The 21022-nt window shown below is 36.5% G+C and overlaps 3 protein-coding genes across 4 annotated transcripts; 1 reads left to right on the top strand and 2 right to left on the bottom strand.

The window, feature by feature from the left end:
• Window positions 1-277: 277 nt before the first annotated feature.
• Window positions 278-6962, bottom strand: clec3bb (C-type lectin domain family 3, member Bb). Its single transcript, XM_051872956.1, has 3 exons — window positions 6723-6962; window positions 6097-6201; window positions 278-1786 (listed from the first exon to the last, which is right to left on the bottom strand). The coding sequence occupies exons 1-3, from the start codon at window positions 6823-6825 to the stop codon at window positions 1404-1406; spliced, it is 591 nt and encodes a 196-aa protein (XP_051728916.1). The 5' UTR covers window positions 6826-6962; the 3' UTR covers window positions 278-1403.
• A 1512-nt stretch (window positions 6963-8474) lies between these two features.
• exosc7 (exosome component 7) lies at window positions 8475-12953 on the bottom strand. The gene is made up of 8 exons (XM_051872954.1): window positions 12790-12953; window positions 12170-12271; window positions 11972-12066; window positions 10771-10936; window positions 10537-10607; window positions 10153-10276; window positions 9752-9907; window positions 8475-8645 (listed from the first exon to the last, which is right to left on the bottom strand). Exons 1-8 carry the CDS (start codon window positions 12844-12846, stop codon window positions 8541-8543), a joined length of 876 nt encoding a protein of 291 aa, XP_051728914.1. The 5' UTR covers window positions 12847-12953; the 3' UTR covers window positions 8475-8540.
• Window positions 12954-12974: 21 nt separating this feature from the next.
• Window positions 12975-18905, top strand: hgh1 (HGH1 homolog (S. cerevisiae)). Of its 2 annotated transcripts, none has more exons than XM_051872952.1 (7): window positions 12975-13062; window positions 13903-14505; window positions 15627-15727; window positions 15879-15977; window positions 16875-16966; window positions 17529-17651; window positions 18585-18905. In XM_051872952.1, the coding sequence occupies exons 2-7, from the start codon at window positions 13964-13966 to the stop codon at window positions 18759-18761; spliced, it is 1134 nt and encodes a 377-aa protein (XP_051728912.1). In that variant the 5' UTR covers window positions 12975-13062; window positions 13903-13963; the 3' UTR covers window positions 18762-18905. The 2 variants fall into 2 exon arrangements, with proteins under 2 accessions (XP_051728912.1, XP_051728913.1); XM_051872953.1 differs by having other exon boundaries at window positions 12986-13062; window positions 13953-14505.
• Window positions 18906-21022: the final 2117 nt, after the last annotated feature.

Here is a 21022-nt window from a genome sequence, read left to right as displayed (position 1 = left end):
CGGACTCTGATTCCGGTCCTGAGCCGGAATACGAGGCGGCAATGTGAGGATAAATGCGGGATGAGAAGCGGATTCATATGATGATTTGACTGCTCACTAAAAACCATTTAACAAACTCCTAAAATTTGATTGGGAGAGCAGAAAAGCCATTGGCTTACACATAAGCGCACACAAAGACAATGTTGTTCTGTAAAACTGATGCCAAAAGGCTACACTCTCTCTCGCCGCCCTAGTGGTCACAGGTATATTTTGCATGTATAGTTTATTAAAAGATTGGTTTTAAAGATTTTTATGGGCTTTTAGCCTGAATGTACAGAATTAATGCTCTTGTCAGAGCCGTTTGAGAGTCGAATCCCTTTGTGGAAGTGTGCCATGCCCTTCTCTACTGGATATTATTTTTTTGTTTTAACAGTGATTGTCTCCAGGCTACAGGTTTCATATGTGTTTCTGTTGTTCAGTTATGTATGTTTACACCATGCGTTTCTAAAATAAATTTTCAGGTGTTTTAATAGATATTCCTCTCTGTTCAGAATATATTAGGAAATGAAGGTAATCACACACAGACCACATTAAGACATTAAGTTTTCATGTTTCCCGCAATGGATTTGGAGGAAAAATCAGCAGAACTCTGTGGAATATATGTTGAAAGGTATTAAACATTTTACATGGTAAAATTATGGAAGCACCAATATAAAAATTGTCTGATATTGATAAACTAATAATTATTTTCATGTCATGCCTGATAACTGATAAATGGCTGATATTAAACTATGCTGTTTTGTTATAATAAATTAAAAACTAGAAAGGATAGAAGTAAATGTAGGTGATACACGGATCTGACATTCAACACTCAATTGTAGGTGAAAGCATAATCAAATCTTCCAAAATATTTTATAAATTATTGGCATATACATTTTCTGCAGAATTTCACATAGGCCTGTTTTACTCCAAACGTGTGAAATATCATACAAGCACATTTTTTGATAAACATTTTATTGAGATAAAATATGTTCAGGTTATATCAGGCTAGACATTAGTTTGTTATAAAATAAACAAGTAACAAAGCTAGCTATCTGAAATAATCATCGTTCTACTGGATTTTATCAGGTGGCTGGACTTCTTACTAAAAGACCATTACATCTAATTTAGGATTTGTTTTCTGTGTGTTTTTGGCTAGATCTTAATGGAGACTGTCCAAAAATGAACTAGATGTGTCCTTTATTACAGTGTCACAGTCTTTGATTATAGATCAGCTTTTGTATCTGAACATTTTTATGGAGTAAAATGACAATCTTTGCTCTCCTCAAGAGAAAAATATACAATTACGAAGCAAACACAATGCAAGCAGGATTGTGCAATGGAAAGGACAGCTAAGGTCAAGAGAACCGCCGCGCTGGATGATCTTAGACGATGTTGAACTCGCAGACGGACGCTCTCTCCTCGCGACAGCTCTCGTCCAGCCACTTCCCGGCGGAGAGCACGGCGCAGTTCTCCGCGCTGCCGCCGTTAGGCTGCGGGAGCTTCCAGTTCTTGTAGCGGATGTTCGAGCCGGTCTGGTCCACCCACACGCCCTCAGTTTGCATGTCGTTTATGCCCAGCCAGATTTCAGCGTCTGGTCCGATGCTCTGGCGCACGTAGTCGTAGAGTTGCGTGTTTTCGTCCGAAGATAGCGGAGTGCTGAGGATTCCTCCCTTGGCGATGCAGTCTTCGTTGGCCGTGTGATAGCGCTTCTTCATGGAGTCCACCAGAAAACACTTGCCGGGGATCTTCATGCCTCTCAGACAGACTAGCGGAGAATAAATAAATAAATAAAAACATTGTTTTCAATCTTTAAATTGTAATGTAAAACAACGTGTTTGTTGTTCTTTTAAAATAAAAAAGTGTAATCATAGTGTACTAACTCAGAGCATTTGGCTTATTCGTAAACCAGAGCTCATTAACATATGAATGGCCATATTTACATACCAACACCTGATACGCCCATACGTACAGGTCAGCCAATCACAACTAGTGTTGGGGAAAGTTACTTGCGTTACAATATTAGTTACTTTTTAGGAAGTAACGCAATTTAATTTAGCATTTGTTTGTTTTTTAATAATAAATAAAAGTTATATTTTTGGCAAATGTAAAGGCCCTTTCTCACCAAAAGTGAAATGAATGGACCCTTTTTATGGACAGTGATGACTCATTTCCATAGTTATCAACATCGTAAATCTAGTAAAGTTTTAATTAAAAAAAAAAAAAAAAAATTTTAATAAGTTTTTATAATAATTTATAATGCTATTCTTTGTGTTTTATTACCTTGGCAGTAAATTACAAAACACAAATTAATGCTGCTGTGAGGGTGATTTTTGCCAAGTAAGACATGTTCCTGGATCAACATATTTTGTTGATCTTGGAACAACATTCCTATCTGAAAATTTAATCCTAACCTTTTCCCAACCCCTAAACCTAACCCTACCCATAACTTATCCCTAAAATCAGAGGGAAATGATAGTTAAATAACACTGTTGTGGAAGCACCTAACCCAGGTTGTAAGCCTAAACTTGACATAAATGGTAAACTTGTCCCTCAAATCTGATTGGTTGATTGGAATGTTGTTCCAGGATCAACAAAGATGTTGATCCAGGAACATGTTGCACTTGGTGAAATCACGTTCACCGAGGGTGTTTCTAATAAAACGGCTGAGGGAGTGATGGCAAAGTTCACATCATTCTCTCTTCTGACTGCTGTAATCAATCTCTCGATATTTTTCCCTCTTTTGGAAAATCACAGAAACACTATCATGGTTTTTTTTAATTTGATATTGGAGCAAATTTATGGTGGCCCAAGAGAACTGTAACTGAAGAAAACACATGCAAATAGAAAAACACCAGCAAATTAAGAAAACATCTTCATCAGTTTGACAACACATGTGCTGTAAATACTTACAATGCAACCAAATACAGAAACGCACTGCAAATACACACAGCTGCACATATGATCAGGGTGCATTTGCAGCGCGTTTCTGTATTTGGTTGTGTTATGAGTATTTGCAGCGCGTTTCTGTATTTGGTTGTGTTATGAGTATTTGCAGCGCGTTTCTGTATTTGGTGGCTTTGTGAGTATTTGCAGCGTGTTTCTGTATTTGGTTGCGTTGTGAGTATTTGTAGCACATTTCTGTATTTGGTTGCGTTGTGAGTATTTGCAGCACGTTTCTGTATTTGGTTATGTTGTGAGTATTTGAAGCGTGTTTCTGTATTTGGTTGCGCTGTGAGTATTTGCAGCACATTTCTGTATTTGGTTGCATTGTGAGTATTTGCAGTGCGTTTCTGTATTTGGTTGGTTGTGAGTATTTGCAGTGCGTTTTTGTATTTGGTTGGTTGTGAGTATTTGCAGTGCGTTTTTGTATTTGGTTGGTTGTGAGTATTTGCAGCTCGTTTCTGTATTTGGTTGTGTTGTGAGTATTTGCAGCATGTTTCTGTATTTGGTTGTGTTGTGAGTATTTGAAGCGCGTTTCTGTATTTGGTTGTGTTATGAGTATTTGCAGCGCATTTCTGTATTTGGTTGCATTGTGAGTATTTGCAGCACATTTCTGTATTTGGTGGCGTTGTGAGTATTTGCAGCGCGTTTCTGTATTTGGTTGCGTTGTGAGTATTAGCAGCACATTTCGGTATTTGGTTGCACTGTGAGTATTAGCAGCACATTTCTGTATTTGGTTGCACTGTGAGTATTTGCAGCACATTTCTGTATTTGGTGGTGTTGTGAGTATTTGCAGCGTGTTTCTGTATTTGGTTGCGTTGTGAGTATTTGCAGTGCGTTTTTATATTTGGTTGGTTGTGAGTATTTGCAGCTCGTTTCTGTATTTGGTTGTGTTGTGAGTATTTGAAGCGTGTTTCTGTATTTGGTTGCGTTGTGAGTATTTGCAGCACATTTCTGTATTTGGTTGCGTTGTGAGTATTTGCAGTGCGTTTCTATATTTGGTTGGTTGTGAGTATTTGCAGCTCGTTTCTGTATTTGGTTGTGTTGTGAGTATTTGCAGTGCGTTTTTATATTTGGTTGGTTGTGAGTATTTGCAGCTCGTTTCTGTATTTGGTTGTGTTGTGAGTATTTGAAGCGTGTTTCTGTATTTGGTTGCGTTGTGAGTATTTGCAGCACATTTCTGTATTTGGTGGCGTTGTGAGTATTTGCAGCGCGTTTCTGTATTTGGTTGCGTTGTGAGTATTAGCAGCACATTTCGGTATTTGGTTGCACTGTGAGTATTAGCAGCACATTTCTGTATTTGGTTGCACTGTGAGTATTTGCAGCACATTTCTGTATTTGGTGGTGTTGTGAGTATTTGCAGCGTGTTTCTGTATTTGGTTGCGTTGTGAGTATTTGCAGTGCGTTTTTATATTTGGTTGGTTGTGAGTATTTGCAGCTCGTTTCTGTATTTGGTTGTGTTGTGAGTATTTGAAGCGTGTTTCTGTATTTGGTTGCGTTGTGAGTATTTGCAGCACATTTCTGTATTTGGTTGCGTTGTGAGTATTTGCAGTGCGTTTCTATATTTGGTTGGTTGTGAGTATTTGCAGCTCGTTTCTGTATTTGGTTGTGTTGTGAGTATTTGCAGCATGTTTCTGTATTTGGTTGTGTTGTGAGTATTTGAAGCGTGTTTCTGTATTTGGTTGTGTTTTGAGTATTTGCAGCACATTTCTGTATTTGGTTGCGTTGTGAGTATTTGCAGTGCGTTTCTGTATTTGGTTGGTTGTGAGTATTTGCAGCTTGTTTCTGTATTTGGTTGTGTTGTGAGTATTAGCAGCATGTTTCTGTATTTGGTTGGTTATGAGTATTTGCAGTATGTTTCTGTATTTGGTTGGTTGTGAGTATTTGCAGCTCGTTTCTGTATTTGGTTGTGTTGTGAGTATTAGCAGCATGTTTCTGTATTTGGTTGTGTTTTGAGTATTTGCAGTGCGTTTCTGTATTTGGTTGTGTTGTGAGTATTTGCAGCATGTTTCTGTATTTGGTTGTGTTTTGAGTATTTGCAGTGCGTTTCTGTATTTGGTTGGTTGTGAGTATTTGCAGTATGTTTCTGTATTTGGTTGGTTTTGAGTATTTGTAGCTTGTTTCTGTATTTGGTTGCGTTGTGAGTATTTGCAGCTCGTTTCTGTATTTGATTGTGTTGTGAGTATTTGCAGTATGTTTCTGTATTTGGTTGGTTTTGAGTATTTGCAGCTCGTTTCTGTATTTGGTTGGTTGTGAGTATTTGCAGTATGTTTCTGTATTTGGTTGGTTTTGAGTATTTGTAGCTTGTTTCTGTATTTGGTTGCGTTGTGAGTATTTGCAGTGCGTTTCTGTATTTGGTTGTGTTGTGAGTATTAGCAGCATGTTTCTGTATTTGGTTGTGTTTTGAGTATTTGCAGTGCGTTTCTGTATTTGGTTGGTTTGTGAGTATTTGCAGCTCGTTTCTGTATTTGGTTGTGTTGTGAGTATTTGCAGCGCGTTAATGTATTTAGTTGCGTTGTAAATATTTGCAGCACATTTCTGTATTTCTGTATAACGTGTTGTCAAACTGGTGAAGAAGTTTTCTTAATTTGCTGGTGTTTTTTTCTATTTGCATGAGTTTTCTTGCAGCGCATTGAGATCTTTCTGCCACCGTACAAATGGAAATACAAAAATTATATTTTTGTCTTTACTTATTGCTTTGGCTTGCAAAGGCAACTAAGAGTAATGTTTGGCATGTGTTAATTAGCATATTTTAAAATTATTAGAGTCATATAGTCTTATAAAATATTAGGCTACACATATTGTCTGAACATTTCCTCAGATCAAAGACTGAATGACATCTGGCTTTATGTTCTCCGGGGAAAACACAAGCTGTAAGAATCATCAAAATCTACACATGGAGGCCATGTGTCTTATGTAAGCGGACAGACTCTAATCCAAACAATACGCCACAGTTTATGGTAAAGCGCGTCAGTTTTTTTAGCTCAAGGGCCAAACAGATTTGAGTCTCTACTATTTTTGTTTTTTACAGTTAAACAGACGAGTCAGGCAGTAGGTTAGGGTTATATCATAACGTCTGGATGCTTCAGTAATGCAGAGAAGGTCTTGATGCAGATGGGTTTATGAAGCTCTCACCCGTCTGCAGAGCCTGCTGCTCCTTTAGATGATTCAGTTCCTCCACAATGTCATTGATCTGCTGCTGAAGGTCCTCCAAAGCAGCGCTGGCTCGAGCATCTGAGTCTGACAGGGAGAGAACAGATCTTATGATAAATCAAATAAAAAATCAACAACCAATTTCACCCCAAAATCACACGACAGAAATAAATGATATTGTGCATCAAGAAAATTAAGCCTTTTTTAACATTACAGTAAAGAAAATCATCACTGAGAATAATGGGAATTACACCAAAAATAAAGTCAAAATGCATGGATGCATTATGATATTTAATTTGTTATATGTCACAATTTTATATATATATATCATGATTATTACATTTTATTTTTACATTTAATTGTATTATAATATTTATACATTTAATGAAATTATATTAGTTTAATAAGATAATAAAATGTTTTTTTTTTAAATTAGGTTTTCTGCAGTAAACAGTAGTAAACTGTTTATTTTTCTTCATGCAGCAACTTTTAAAGAAAATATGCTTTGCACAGTGATGCTCTCTGAACCTGTAGCTTTCATCTTGACTAACCAAATGAATAAATGATCTAACTGAAGACAAAAATGATCAAAAATCCTCCCGTCTTACCTTTTTTAGCGCTGGGTTTCTTTTTGTTAGTGTTCTGCTGCTGTGAGGTGTGTGTGAGGAGCAGCAGGACTGCGAACAGAAGACAGCCGTCTCTGAGTCTCATGGTGAAGTTAGGAGAACGTGGACAGATCTCTGCTTCTTAGTCCAGCTCACGCAGGAAAACTGCTGTAAACTCACTGCAGTCGCTCTTCATCCTGAGCGGAGGAGTGACGTCCTCACACCCCTCACCTCTCACACACACACACTCTCACACACACTCACACACACACACACACACACACACACACTCCTAATCAGTTCTCAGACTTAAAGCTCACGGTGAGAAGTAGTTCATAAAACACAGACCTTGTGCGTTTCTCACACAGAATCATTTTTGTGAATTCTCTTTTAAACTAAAATATGAATGTCACATTTTTGTAATAGTTGTTGGCTAAAATATAAACACAGTAAAACATATCTATTTGATGAATGTAGAATTTAGCTAAAAAAGTCCTGAAAAATGTAGTTCTGAAGACTAGAATTTTCCAAAAAATAACAGGTTGGGGTAAGCTGTCAAATTTATACCAGACCAAGGTGTTATTAAATATTTATAAAATGCATTAATTACAATATCTGTTGCCCAAAATAGTTGATATTTTTTTCTTTTTTACATTGTTCTCACATTATAAATTGTATTGTGATTTATTTAATTTTTTCTTCACAATTTGCTAAAAATATGTGGAAATATACTTATATTGCAGATTATAAAATTGGATCCATATTTAGGATGACTCAGAAGAGCAGGTTCTCGGGTTGCTCAGAGCACATTCAGAGTCCCGGAGCATTTAAGGTCTCCTCAGGACACATTTCCCATCATGCATACTTCTGGTGTATGAATTGTTATCTATGCAGTGATAGCTGCAGTTTGTTTTGGATTCATTGTTCCAGAGAAAGAAGCGAAGCTATTATGGGATGGAATATATCCAGGCTCACAGCAGCTGTCTGGAGGGCCTGAGTGCTCAGATCTTCCTCAAATGACACGTGGCAGAAGAAACGTCCTGCTGGACACTGTTTGTGCTTGACTACAGCACCTGTCAACTTAATCTTTAAAGTCACCATGAAATCAAAATGGACAATTCTTGTTTTTTTTTTAATGGAATATTGCAGTATTTATTATAAATGATTAATCTACGCACATCATTATTAAATAACTTCCCTCCCTCTCGCAGCGACATCTCTACTCTGATGATGAGGGCGGGGCAACCTGTCACTCACCTGAGATCCACCAATAGCAAACCACAACCATCCAATCAATTCCCCATTGACAAATTCAAGCCCCGCCCTACATTTGATCTGGTTCCAGAAGCCGTTTCACTCAGATATACGTCACAATAAGAAGAAAAGACTGTTGCAACTTCTGTTTATGCCAACACATTATTTTTTCCTAACATTTGCATTTAAAACAAAAATACCCTTCTGCTCTGGGACATAAAAATCACAGACACGCAACAACTTCAAGGATTCTGTTCTACTCATCTACAGGTGTTAAAAAGCCTCAAATGCTTAAAATCCACTCAAACCACTCAGATTTATAAGGAAAAAATTGGATTTGAGTGAAGAAACATTTAGCATTGAGTCATCTGTTAAACGCACTGTTCAAACCAGTTCAGACAGCTGGAAAAATGAACAAAACAAAAACAGCAACGTTATATAACCTCGCATTAGAGGATTCTAATTAAGCTGAAGTTATTAAACAAGACATGACGAACGTCATAGGAAACTTATCTCATTTATTTGGAAAACGAACAAACAAACAAACAAAAAAAGGTACAAAAACAGCTATCCAAGGAATCCGACTTTCTGTCGTTTCTTGCCAAGACTTTCTTCTTTCTGCAGCAGTTCCATGAGCGGAGCATGAAGAGTCTTTCCCACACGCTTCCCGGCCTACAACACCAGAACAGTCAATATAAACTCTTTAATCAGTGAGTTTATGAAAGTGAAAAACACATGAAAGTGTGCAAAAATAAAAGCTCTAGTTGTTAAAGCACTGGACGGGCTCAGACTGTCTGTTCACTGACTGATGGATATTACACATATAAACAACACGAGCTGGAGGAAATTCTCTAATATACAGTAATGTAAACTCCAGTGTGTACCCTATAAAGCCTACTGTATCATATATGATACACACATTTCTTTGCTTAAAAACCTGCTGTACATAATCTACATGCCTTCTGTCGTGTGATTGATAGCTCAAATGATTTTAGTAACTGTAAAAACGTTGTCTTTTTGCTGTCAAATCTTTACTGTTTTTTTTAAAGTAAACGTAAGAATAACTTTTATATTGTTAGGAATATTTCAAGATGAACACTTACTGGACTGAAGAAACTTGCTTGATTATCCATACATTATTTTTATTTATTTATTTTTTTAGAAAACTCACATTAAAATGTATTAAATATAATCCATCAGGCTTTTGAGGAACATCTATTTCTCTCAATCATAATTTTACTGAAATGCATTATGTTTTGCCCCCCAAAATAAAAACTACAGAGCTTTGATCATAAACTAATATCAACTTACTATGACATATTATTGAAAGATATTGAGAGAAAACTGATATTTATATGCATTTTATGCAAGTAGTCTCTGTTAAAAAGATCTTTACAAGCTATCAGAATTAAATCTTACTTTTTGGCCATATTTTTGCTCAGTTTGGGCCTCTGAATAAAACTGACACTTTTTCCCTCCATATTCTCACTATATCATACTATATGAGCCATAAAAGTCTTATGAATAATACTTTTAAGGATACTCAACATAAAAACAGATATGCAAACTCTAAGTTTTTGTTGTATATTTTGCCTAAAGTTTCAATAAACTGTTCTATTTCAAAAAATTAAATTTTTATTTCCTATGTCAGGCTTTACAGGGTTTGGGATTTGAACAAAATCCTCATTCTAAGTAGGAGTAAAAGTGATGCCTTATCAAACACCACTGATAACATTATCAAGAAAGTTTAAAACCACTGTGGAAAAAAATAATCTGACCTCTGTCATCTCAAAGATGCTCTCTGGGTCCAGACTTCCCCTTCCCATCTTCCTGACGCATGTGACCATTCCTTTGTGTGTGACTGAAATCAGGAGACTGGCCACAGAACAGGCCTTTTCCTGTAGCGTGGCGTCCACCACGTGTCTGTGACCAATCTGAAGGGCACAAACACAGAGACATACAATATAAAAAAGTTACATAAACACATAACTGAATAGGTGTGTTCGACTTGAAGCGGCGCTGCACAAACTGACCGGTGTATGACATCAAAGTACAGCAAGAGTGATTGAAAAGCATACTAAAGCATCTCTTATCGCTCTTGCGGTACTCAAGCTGAACACGCCTAATATGACACGAGGAGAGTGGTGCATTGTGGGTAATGGCCCAGACTTTGCTGTACCTTGCACAGGGTTACGATACACGGCACATTCTCCACATCGAGCCGCATGCAATCGTACGGGTCGTCTGACAGCTCAATCTCTTTCCCACCCTCTTCATCCTCAGATATGTGCACTTTGGGAATTCTGTTTTGGAAGAGGGATGTGCTTACGTTTCTCATCACTCATTCAGGGTTTTCACAACATTTAACCAGTGAATTTCAATCACCATAACACAATTACTAAAACATAAACTAAATTTAAAATGACAACTGAAAATATACAAATAAAAGCTAATTCAAAATATTATAATAGTATATAAATAATACTAAAATAACACACTGCCAGTTGTAACATTTCCTAATGGAAACCTGACAGTTCCGATGGGAAAAGACACAGTAACTCACCGTGTATTAAACAGAGCAGCTTTGATTGCGATGGAAATGGCGTCAAACAGGTTTCCGTCACACTGCAGCAGCTGTCGAGACAATCATGCATTTAAATGAAGAATAAACCAATAGCAAATAGATGTCACATTATTCCATGGAATTTAATGAAAATATTCAATTCGTCATTCACTTCCTCAGAAGTGTATATCAGGATGCTGTGTGACTTTGATCTTCTGGCGGGATAAGACTCACCAGCACGTCCACGTACAGCACCCAGCAGTTCTCTCCCGGGCAGATGCAGAGGGAACGCAGGTCCACGCTGTGCCTGTTGTTGAACACTTTATAGAGTATGTTACTGAGCTCCACCCCCAGCTCCTCCCCTCCACGCCCCTCAAACTCCGGAGTGGCGTTCGCTGAGCTGCAAAACAAATGTCAGGCATTTTATACACATCAGGAAGGCGAGAAAACTGACGTGTCTCATTATCATTCAGATCATGGACGCATAAACACGCATCATCTATGGATATTTACTGCTAATTTGCATATTCATACACTGAAGTACCAGCACTGGTCAATTACAGCTCCCACTATAATACCTCTACACATACTGTATGTAATAAACTGTCTAATAAATTGAATACTGTCTTATTAATTGTGCTGTATCTTATACATTTGTATTAACTGTTTGGTAAAATGTAAACAATAAAACATACATTAAAACATAAGTATATAATAGTCAACTATTTGACAAAGGTAGAATTTAGCTAAAAAGTCCTGAAAAATTATGTTCTGAAGACTAGAATTTTCCAAAAAATATCAGGTTGGGGTAAGTTGTCAAATTTATCTCATATATATATATATATATATATATATATATTCAGTAATTTCCATGACTTTTCCAGACCTGGAACCAGTGTTATTGTTGACTTTGGCTACATAAAATAAGTTTAAGAAGAAGTGCTAAAATGACAATCTAAATCTGAAATTAAAATAATTGAAAGCCAAATAGACATATATATATATATATATATATATATATAAACTAATACAGATGAAAAAAGCACATAATAAAACGACTAAAAGTTAAGCTAAAATTAAAACAAAAACTGAAAATAATACATCTTATATTTTATTAATATAAATGATATATATAAATATATATATATATATATATATATTTTTTTTTTTTTCATAATTCAAATTATTAATAAATACTACAATAGCATATAAATAATAATACCAAAACATTATAGCTCCCACTATTCCTGTAAACTTACATGCATTATGTTCTCAAACGTCATCATGTTCTATTATTCTTAATGATTTTAATGGTTTTAAAAGTCTTATTGGTGGAGCTGTTAGTGATTTACAGACTGTCTGTAATGAAGGACGCTTGATGTCTGTTTAGTGAGATGGGATGCATCTATAAACATGATGATCTTTAAACACTCACCAGTCCACAAAGAACTCCAGATAACCTTCATCTGGTACTGTGGGTTTGGGTTTACCAATCTCTGCCTTTACTCCTACGAGAACATCTGTGTGACCCTGTTAAACACATCACACAACAACACACTGCATCACAAAAACACTGGCGAGTCGTGACACCACATGTTTTGATATTCGCATAAAACTGTTTTATTCAGCTTACAAGACTGATTTTAGCAGATCCATCAGTGTTTGACACCACATCCGTCTCGATCTCCATGTGTCTGTAGTCTTCACATCCTCGTCCGTCCAATCTCAGGTCATCCTGTCAACAATACTCACAATTTAACCCTCATGTTCTGCTCGAGGTATTAACAATCAAGTATTAGGATGAGGCTTCATGATGTTTCATTAGAACTGATTATTACACTTAATTTTAGTTGGATAACATACTTCAAACACTTTCCATGACAGATTTTTAGAGTAATAGAGACCACAGATATTGTAGTGGTTCACTCCTGTCAGCACTTTATTTTCATTTGCTTTATTGTACTGTATATACATTTACATTTAAGAGCTGTCAGTGGGGTTTATTTATGTCAGTGACACATTTAAAAAGAAAACAGAAATTAAAGTTAAAGGCTAGTATCAAAATGTATATTATTTATCTATTATTGAACCACAAAAATAAATACAATATAGTCAATCTCAACACAGCATGAGGTTAAACCCAAAACAGACCACATCAGAATACACGTTATGAGGCTTCTTTTCGATTTACAATTTTTTTTGGTATATTAAATGAACGTTAATTATATACCAATTATAAATTATTACACTTACTCGAACTCCATGCATAAGATAAACCTTCTCGGCTTCGCTCACTTGAACTGCTGCCATGTTTCAAACACGCGCAGGATATTGTGCGTCATCACAAAGCGCGAGGAGCGGACAGCGAAGGCGGAGCCTAGAGTTAACCAACCAATCAAATGCCAGTTCGTAAAAAATGTGCGTAATTGATTGGATCAGGAATATGTCAATTCCTTCAGCAGGAAAAAAAAATCCTTCAGCAGGAACTACGATCAACGCACATGTGTTCTGTATACAGCGAACGTGGTAAATATATTCTATTTAAACAAATAAAAATGTAAAACTAATAATTAGTTTTTATCACATATTTTCTGCGCTCTATACAGTTGTATATTGATGATAGGTCAAATTTTTGGTTTTGCGTGTTCAGTAGTGTACTGTAAACAGCGATCGGTTGTTATGATTATAATTTTGCACAACTGTGTTGCTGCACAATCATAATAATGTCTGAGTACTTATAAAAACTGTACTGTGGTACCATGGTACAGTGATGGTAATGACATGGCATTTTGATATATACTAAGACAGGGATTTTCAGTCTTTAGATGCCAATTTTAATCTATTTCTTATTTATTTTATTCTTATTTTGTATTTTTTAATTTATTGTTATTGTATTTTTTGTTCTGTGATTTATAGCTGTCTGCTATTATTATTATTATTATTAAGGTAGTGCTTAAAACTATCAGTGTTTTTTTTTTTTTTTTTTGCAGTTTAAATAAAACTTAGTTATTAAATATTAGTGTATATCTAAACACATATTCATTAGAAGACTTTAGATGGCTTTTCCAGGCCTGGAACCAGTGTCAGTATTGTTGACTAATACTGAAATTAAATAATAATAATAATAATCGTGTTTGTTTATTGAAATGAAGGTGGAATAAAATAAAATTATTGGATGAAAGACTAGAACATTTTAGAAAATTGTAGAAATTTTTAGAAAACTATAACTGCTAAATTTTATCTTTTACATTATTTATTTTATTATTTATATTATTTTTATTCTGTGATTTTAGCTGTCTGATATTATTATTAAGCTAGTGCTTAAACTGTCTGTTTTTTGTTTTTTTTTGGTTTTGTGTTTTTGAGGTTTGACTAAAAGGAAAAAAATCAGCAATAAACTTTGAGTCTGTCAACAGACTGAGCCAAGATGCTTAGTGATGGTGAAGCTGAAGAACTGCTGTCATTTCTCACTCTGGAGATGAGAGCTGATGTCAAAGGTCAGGCCTCGGAATACGTCCTGGGCCTCACGGGAAACCGGGATGGATGCCGGTACCTGCAGTCCAAACCAGACTTCCTCAAAGCGCTGGTGACTCTAACCAGCGACCCCTCCATTGCCATCGTCAAGGACTGTTTCCATGCCCTGATCAACCTCTCAGCAGACGAGACTCTTCACCAGCCTTTGATCAAAGAGACGGACTTACTGGCCAAACTGCTTCCGAACCTACTGGACCCGGAGTACGTGTTTGCGGATCGGATCTGCACCATCCTCAGTAACCTGAGCCGGCACGAGCGGACGTGCAGAGAGGTGTTCAGAGCTCTGCAGGAGCAGAACATCGGACTGGACAGAGTGGTGGAAATCTTCTGCACGGAGGGTTTCAATAAGAAAGCTTCACTACACTATCTGGGACCCCTGCTGTCCAACCTCACACAGCTGCCCGAGGCACGACACTTCATTCTGGACAAGGACAGGTACCTGCACTATAGCAGTACTGTGGTACACTGGTGGTAGTAATACCATGGTACTGAGTGATTACATACTAAAACACTGTATTATCATATGTCCAAAACCATGGTATTATTATAGTGTGTCAAACAAAACATGACAAAAGTACATGTTCAAAAACATGGTATTACCATGGTAGGAGTAAAAAATATTTATATATTACCATATACATGTCAAAAAATAGTATTATCATGGTAGGAGTAAAAATACATGATAATACCATAGTACATGTTAAAAACATGGTATTACCATGGTAGGAGTAAAAAAAAAAAAAAGATATTACCATAGTACATGGTAAATAATAACATGTTATTATTAATGTAGGAGTAAAAATATATGATATTACCATATTATATGTTCAAAAACATGGTATTATTATGTTAGGAGAAAAAAAAAAAAGATTTTACCTCAGTACTTTCCAAAAATGTGGTATTACAGTGGTAGGAGTAAAAAAATATATGATGTTACCATAGTATATGTTCAAAAACATGGTATTATTATGGTAGGAGTAAAAAATATATGATATTGCCATGGTACATGTTCAAAAACATGGTATTATCTTTGTAGGAGTAAAAAAAATATATTACTGTAGTACATGTTCAGAAACATGGTATTATTATGGCATGGCTTAAAAATGCATGATATTATCTTATTACATGTTTAAAAATTTTGTATTATCATGGTACATGGGAAAAAACTATGATATTACCATAGTATGTGTTCAAAAACATGGTATTATTATGGTACAGGTGAAAAAAAAACTATGATATTAGCATGGGACATATCCAAAAACATGGAATTATCATTGTATGGGTTAAAAAAAACATGATATTATCATAGTAGATGTTCAAAAACATGGTATTATCATGGTAGGAATAAAAAAATATATGATTTTACCATAGTACATGTTCAAAAAATTGTATTATCATGGTACGGGGGAAAAAAAACTATGATATTACCATAGTTAATGTCAAAAAAACATGGTATTATCATGGTACATCTCTGAAAGCATGGTAATACCGTAGTACTAGACAGTAAGACACTGGTTAAATGTTCGGTCCTGATTGTTTGTCGTGTGTTTGTACAGGTGTGTGATTCAGAGGCTCCTGCCGTACACACAGTATGAGCAATCGACCACCAGGAGAGGAGGGGTGGTGGGAACGCTCAGAAACTGCTGCTTTGACTACGGTAAAACACTTGTGTTTGGCTCAGTAATCTATGGACAAAGTGTCTGCTGAAGAAATACATGTAAAGAGCATGCAGTTTGATTATTGAAAGGAAAGTCAATGCAAAATTAGTGCATTTAATTCTCATTAGATATGCCTTTGTGTCCATACAGCCCATCATGAGTGGTTGCTTGGTGATGCGGTGGATATTTTACCTTTTCTTTTATTACCATTGGCTGGACCAGAGGAGCTCTCAGAGGAAGAGAATGAAGGTGATGCTTTTTAAATCAGATTTCCCCCAACAAATCCAAGTACTTCATATGCTTTTTGTTAGTAGTGTAGAAAGAAAAAAGCTTTAAGGGATGAAAGGAAGTTAAAGGGATAGTTCACCCAAAATTTAAAATTCTGTCATCATTTACTCGCCCTCAAGTTGTTGAAAAAAAAATACTGTGGAAGTCAATGGGGCCCATCAACTGTTTGGTGACCAACATTCTTCAAAATATCTTCTTCTCTGTTCAGCAGAAGAAAGAAATTCATACAGGTTTGGAAAAACTTGAGGGTGAGTAAATGATGACAGAATTTGCATTTTTGGGTGAACTATCCCTTTAACTTTTCTTTGACTGCTGTTGCTACACTCTCGCTTGTCCAGTAGATGGCGTTGTTTATTCATTTTGATGACACACAGGTTAAATGTTATATTTCCAACAACATGTGCAAGGAAAATGGAATGAACAGAATGGAAATACTGCCATTACAGCAGGAAATTGTGAATTTGCTTAGTCAGAATCTTAGTTCAAAGTTTGCGGTTTCATAAAAGCTGTTTGAAATGTTTATAAATACCATATTCTCCTCTTAATGCACTGTGCTTCCTGACCAAAATAGCTAATAAGCAGATTGCAAAAAGGAGAGGAACATTCCTAGTTAATAACTGACCTTATATGACCTTTCTGAAATGCTTTCATGGTCTGTGTGACTATAATTTAATTTGCAGTATGTTTGGACTAAATAAGTGCCAAGCATTACTATTCTTATTGCTCATACTTTCAATTTTTACTTCAGAAAGTGTTTTAAAAGGTGAAGTGTGTCATTTTTTTGCCTCTATTTTAACAGCCAAACAATTATACACCTTTAAAATGTTTATTTATATAACTCTGTATCTGTATTTACAGGTTTGCCGGTGGATTTGCAGTACCTGCCGGAGGATAAAAAGAGAGAAGATGATCCTGATATCCGCAAGATGCTCTTGGAAACCCTCATTCTCGTGCGACATCTCATATCTTTCACCTATCAAATCTATCATTTGCCTGTGTTTAAGTAATTGACATACACTGCTGTTTCAAATGTTTGGGGTCAGTAAGATTTCTTAATGTTTTTGAAACAAATGGCAGCATTTATTTGATCAAAAACAATTTAAAATACCTGTTTTCTGTTTTCTGCATTTATTCCTGTGATCAAAGCTGAATTTTCAGCATCATTACTCCAGTCTTCAGTCACATGATCCTTCAGAAATCATTCTAATATGATGATTTGCTGCTCAAGAAACATTTCTGATTATTATCAGTGTTGAAAACAGTTGTGCTGCTTCATATTTTTGTGGGAACCATGATATATTTTTTCATGATTTTTGATGAAAAGAACATTTGTAACATTATAAAAGTCTTTACTGACAGTTTTAATCAATTTAATGCATCATTGCTGAACAAAAGTATGAATTTCTTTTAAAAGAAACTTTTGAACGGTAGTGTATAATCACTATATTTTCCTCTTGTATGTTGGTTTGTCTGTCCTGTAGTTCAGTTTCTTAGTGATCTCTTTGTATTCAGCTTACAGCTACTAAAGTGGGCCGACAGATAATGAAGGACAAGAACGTTTATCCCATCATGAGGGAGTTTCACAAATGGGAGAAAGATCCGCATGTGATTACAGCCTGTGAGAATCTCGTCCAGGTATAGTAAAGATCACTCTGAAAACATTTAGGCAGAGCAGAGCTGCGTTCTTCGTGGCTCGGGAAGTTTGTGTGTCAATTGTGCCAATCAAAATGTGACTTTGTGAAACAGACTGTCCTCAACTAAAATGTTGCTATAGTAGCCTAATGTTAATGCTTTTAAAATTGTCTATTTTATCATTAAAATCCATTTTCACATGCATCTTGACTGAGGGGGAAGGATAGTCCGGGTAAGGGGCGACACTCCCTCATGCCCCCCATGGCGCCGACCCTGCTATTGCATCTCTATTGCATCACTTTTGCAAGATCGTTGCATGCAACATTTTCTGTGGATGTGGATTGTTGTGCTTTGGAAGACCCCAGACAGTATGCAGATCAGTTCCAGTCCTCCAAAACCAGGATTTATGAGTTTGGTCGAAAAAAGCAGGAGACACTAATTTGGTGGAAAAAGCCTGTTCCTTGCACCGTGGCAGGCATATATTTGGGTACGGCCCCATGGAAAAGATGTCACAGGGTCTCCTATTAAAGCATGATATTCTCCATAACGTCTGGGAGATCCCTTTTGAAGTCCAGGCCAGAAGCAGCGGTTCGGCCATTTGCCTCAACCCAACCATTTTAATTAGTGTCAATAAAACAGCTAATATGCCAAGCGCAGAACGAGGCTAATATTTATTCAGGATTAATGGGCGCTTTTTCATAATGCAGCAGTTTCTAACTAACACGACTTTAACAGCTATCATGTTACTGAAGTTTTTCCATGTTGTCGGGTTCCCGAAATTGGTGCTTGGGAATGACAGTAAAACTGAAGTGCTGTCTGGCATCTCATTAGTTCCCGTCCTGCATCATTACCACTTTTCTCTCGATACGCGACTCTGACGGAACGTATTCGGGTCCATTAGGGTTTCATGTGCAATTTTGTGTGTCTTTGATTAAGGTTTTGATTGGAGACGAGCCGGAGGAGGGAATGGAGAATCTGATGGAGGTGGAGATTCCCAAAGACGTGGAGGAAAAACTGAAAGAACTGGACGCCAAAGAGCAGGAACAAATGGAAAAAGACAAACAGGAATCTGAGAAGAAACCAAATGAATCTCCAGAGGGCCTGGAGAGATAAATGGACATCAAACACAATAAACTAAAGTTTACTTCTTACAACATCATTGAATAAACGGCTCTGCATAACAATGAACACCTGAGGATCATGATGGACAGAAAATGTTGTAATGTCTTTGGTTTGATTATAAATGCATAAACCCGATTTTGCGATAACATTGTTTCTATCCATTCTAAGCTGGTTTATGTAGTTGACTAGCAGGTGGAAACGTGGTAACCCATCTTGGTGAAGATACTATTTGGAATGACCAGGTCACACCATATTAAAGTGGTTTGCTGCATGTCCACGCTGGTCTAGTCTGGGTGTTTAGCCACCTAAATAAGTGTCAGTGGGTCGCCATTTTTTGTTACAAAAGGTACTAGATCTTCTACCAAAAGGAGAGTAATGGACCCTTTTCATGGACTGTGATGAGGCGTTTTCACAGTCACAGTCTATATTGCAAATCCTAGTAAGGTTTTAAATTAGTAAGGTTTCTAATGCAGTGGCTAATGGGGTGTTGGAGATATTTTTTCCCTCTCTTAGAAAGTCTTGAAAATGCCATCATGTATTTTTTTCTTTTGCTATTGGAGCAAATGGTAATACAAAAATTATATTAGCTGTCTATGATTTCTGAGAACCGCGGAAATGTGAAAAGGGTCCATAGGTGCATTTGCTTAACTAAATATCATTTGTAATTAAATGTTTAAATGAAAATCCATTTTTATCTGAAAAAACAAACAAACATTATTTTAATTTTGTTTTAAAGATAAATAGATTAAGAATATGACTGAAAAGAGTCCACATTATTGATGGCATGTTATTGAAAGTCATTTATCTGTAAACCCACAGGTGCCCGAGGCAATATTAATCCTTGTGACAGCCTGGTGAGTTTTAAAGTGGATATTTAGGTTTGATGAGGCCCTCTGCTGAGCAGCGTGTATGGTGGTGGTATTGAGACGAGATGATGAACAGGTGGTAAGAGAATTAACCAGGAAGCCCAGAGAAACCAGATGGATCTACGCCACTGAAAACAGTCTCCTGCGATTCTACAGCAGGGCGGCGCAAACCAGGAAGAATAACAAATTACTTAAAATGAGTCAAAATATCACTAGTGCTTAAATAAATGTCCACTCGGGTTATCATCCACATTTTGAAGTGTCTCTTACCATCCTCCACAGAAGAGGTCAAATTTCACCTCTTCAAACCACAGAAATATGAAAGAGAAAGTCAAAGGAAAAGTCAAACCATGTTTTAGACTAGATTAAGCCTTCTAAAAGCATTGAGGTTGTTATCATGGTCTATGAATTGGGTGAAAAGAAGTGACTCACTTGATGCTCTGATGACATGTATTACAATAAGTCATGTTAGAGATGTTTACAGTGGCTGAGAGAGCTCAACGCTCTGCAACTGAGAAAAACTCATGCAAATAGAAAAAAACACCAGCAAATTAAGAAAACATCTCACAAAGCAACCAATTACAAAAACACAAAACACATTTTCAAAAGCACATTTCTGTATTTGGTTGAGTTGTGAGTATTTGCAGTGTGTTTCTGTATTTGGTTGAGTTGTGAGTATTTGCAGTGTGTTTCTGTATTTGGTTGCGTTGTGAGTATTTGCAGCGCGTTTCTGTATTTGGTTGCGTTGTGAGTATTTGCAGTGTGTTTCTGTATTTGGTTGAGTTGTGAGTATTTGCAGTGTGTTTCTGTATTTGGTTGCGTTGTGAGTATTTGCAGCGCGTTTCTGTATTAGGTTGCGTTGTGAGTATTTGCAGCGCGTTTCTGTATTTGGTTGGTTGTGAGTATTTGCAGCACGTTTCTGTATTTGGTTGGTTGTGAGTATTTGCAGCATGTTTCTGTATTTGGTTGCGTTGTGAGTATTTGCAGTGTGTTTCTGTATTTGGTTGCGTTGTGAGTATTTGCAGCGCGTTTCTGTATTTGGTTGCGTTGTGAGTATTTGCAGTGTGTTTCTGTATTTGGTTGAGTTGTGAGTATTTGCAGTGTGTTTCTGTATTTGGTTGAGTTGTGAGTATTTGCAGTGTGTTTCTGTATTTGGTTGAGTTGTGAATATTTGCAGCGCGTTTTTGTATTTGGTTGCATTGTAAGTATTTGCAGCATGTTTCTGTATTTGGTTGCGTTGTGAGTATTTGCAGTGTGTTTCTGTATTTGGTTGCGTTGTGAGTATTTGCAGCACATTTCTGTATTTGGTTGCGTTGTGAGTATTTGCAGTGTGTTTCTGTATTTGGTTGTGTTGAGAGTATTTGCAGTACGTTTCTGTATTTGGTT

Source organism: Ctenopharyngodon idella, chromosome 19 (genome assembly GCF_019924925.1).
Source record: "Ctenopharyngodon idella isolate HZGC_01 chromosome 19, HZGC01, whole genome shotgun sequence".
NCBI classification, from domain to species: Eukaryota; Metazoa; Chordata; class Actinopteri; order Cypriniformes; family Xenocyprididae; genus Ctenopharyngodon; species Ctenopharyngodon idella.
Note: the sequence above shows the minus strand (reverse complement) of the source record. Positions and strands in the feature narration are given on the sequence as shown.

Bases quoted from the DNA above. Each gene is read 5' to 3' on its own strand.
- hgh1 (XM_051872952.1), top strand. From the start codon at position 13,964: ATGCTTAGTGATGGTGAAGCTGAAGAACTGCTGTCATTTCTCACTCTG. The intron at 15,728-15,878 runs GTAAAACACTTG...GTGTCCATACAG, and splicing joins AAACTGCTGCTTTGACTACG to CCCATCATGAGTGGTTGCTT. The intron at 15,978-16,874 runs GTGATGCTTTTT...CTGTATTTACAG, and splicing joins CTCAGAGGAAGAGAATGAAG to GTTTGCCGGTGGATTTGCAG.
- clec3bb (XM_051872956.1), bottom strand. From the start codon at position 6,825: ATGAGACTCAGAGACGGCTGTCTTCTGTTCGCAGTCCTGCTGCTCCTC. The intron at 6,202-6,722 runs GTAAGACGGGAG...TCTCCCTGTCAG, and splicing joins GAAACCCAGCGCTAAAAAAG to ACTCAGATGCTCGAGCCAGC. The intron at 1,787-6,096 runs GTGAGAGCTTCA...ATTCTCCGCTAG, and splicing joins GCAGCAGGCTCTGCAGACGG to TCTGTCTGAGAGGCATGAAG.
- exosc7 (XM_051872954.1), bottom strand. From the start codon at position 12,846: ATGGCAGCAGTTCAAGTGAGCGAAGCCGAGAAGGTTTATCTTATGCAT. The intron at 10,937-11,971 runs GTGAGTGTTTAA...TTTGTTTTGCAG, and splicing joins CTGGAGTTCTTTGTGGACTG to CTCAGCGAACGCCACTCCGG. The intron at 10,277-10,536 runs GTGAGTTACTGT...CTTCCAAAACAG, and splicing joins GCTGCTCTGTTTAATACACG to AATTCCCAAAGTGCACATAT.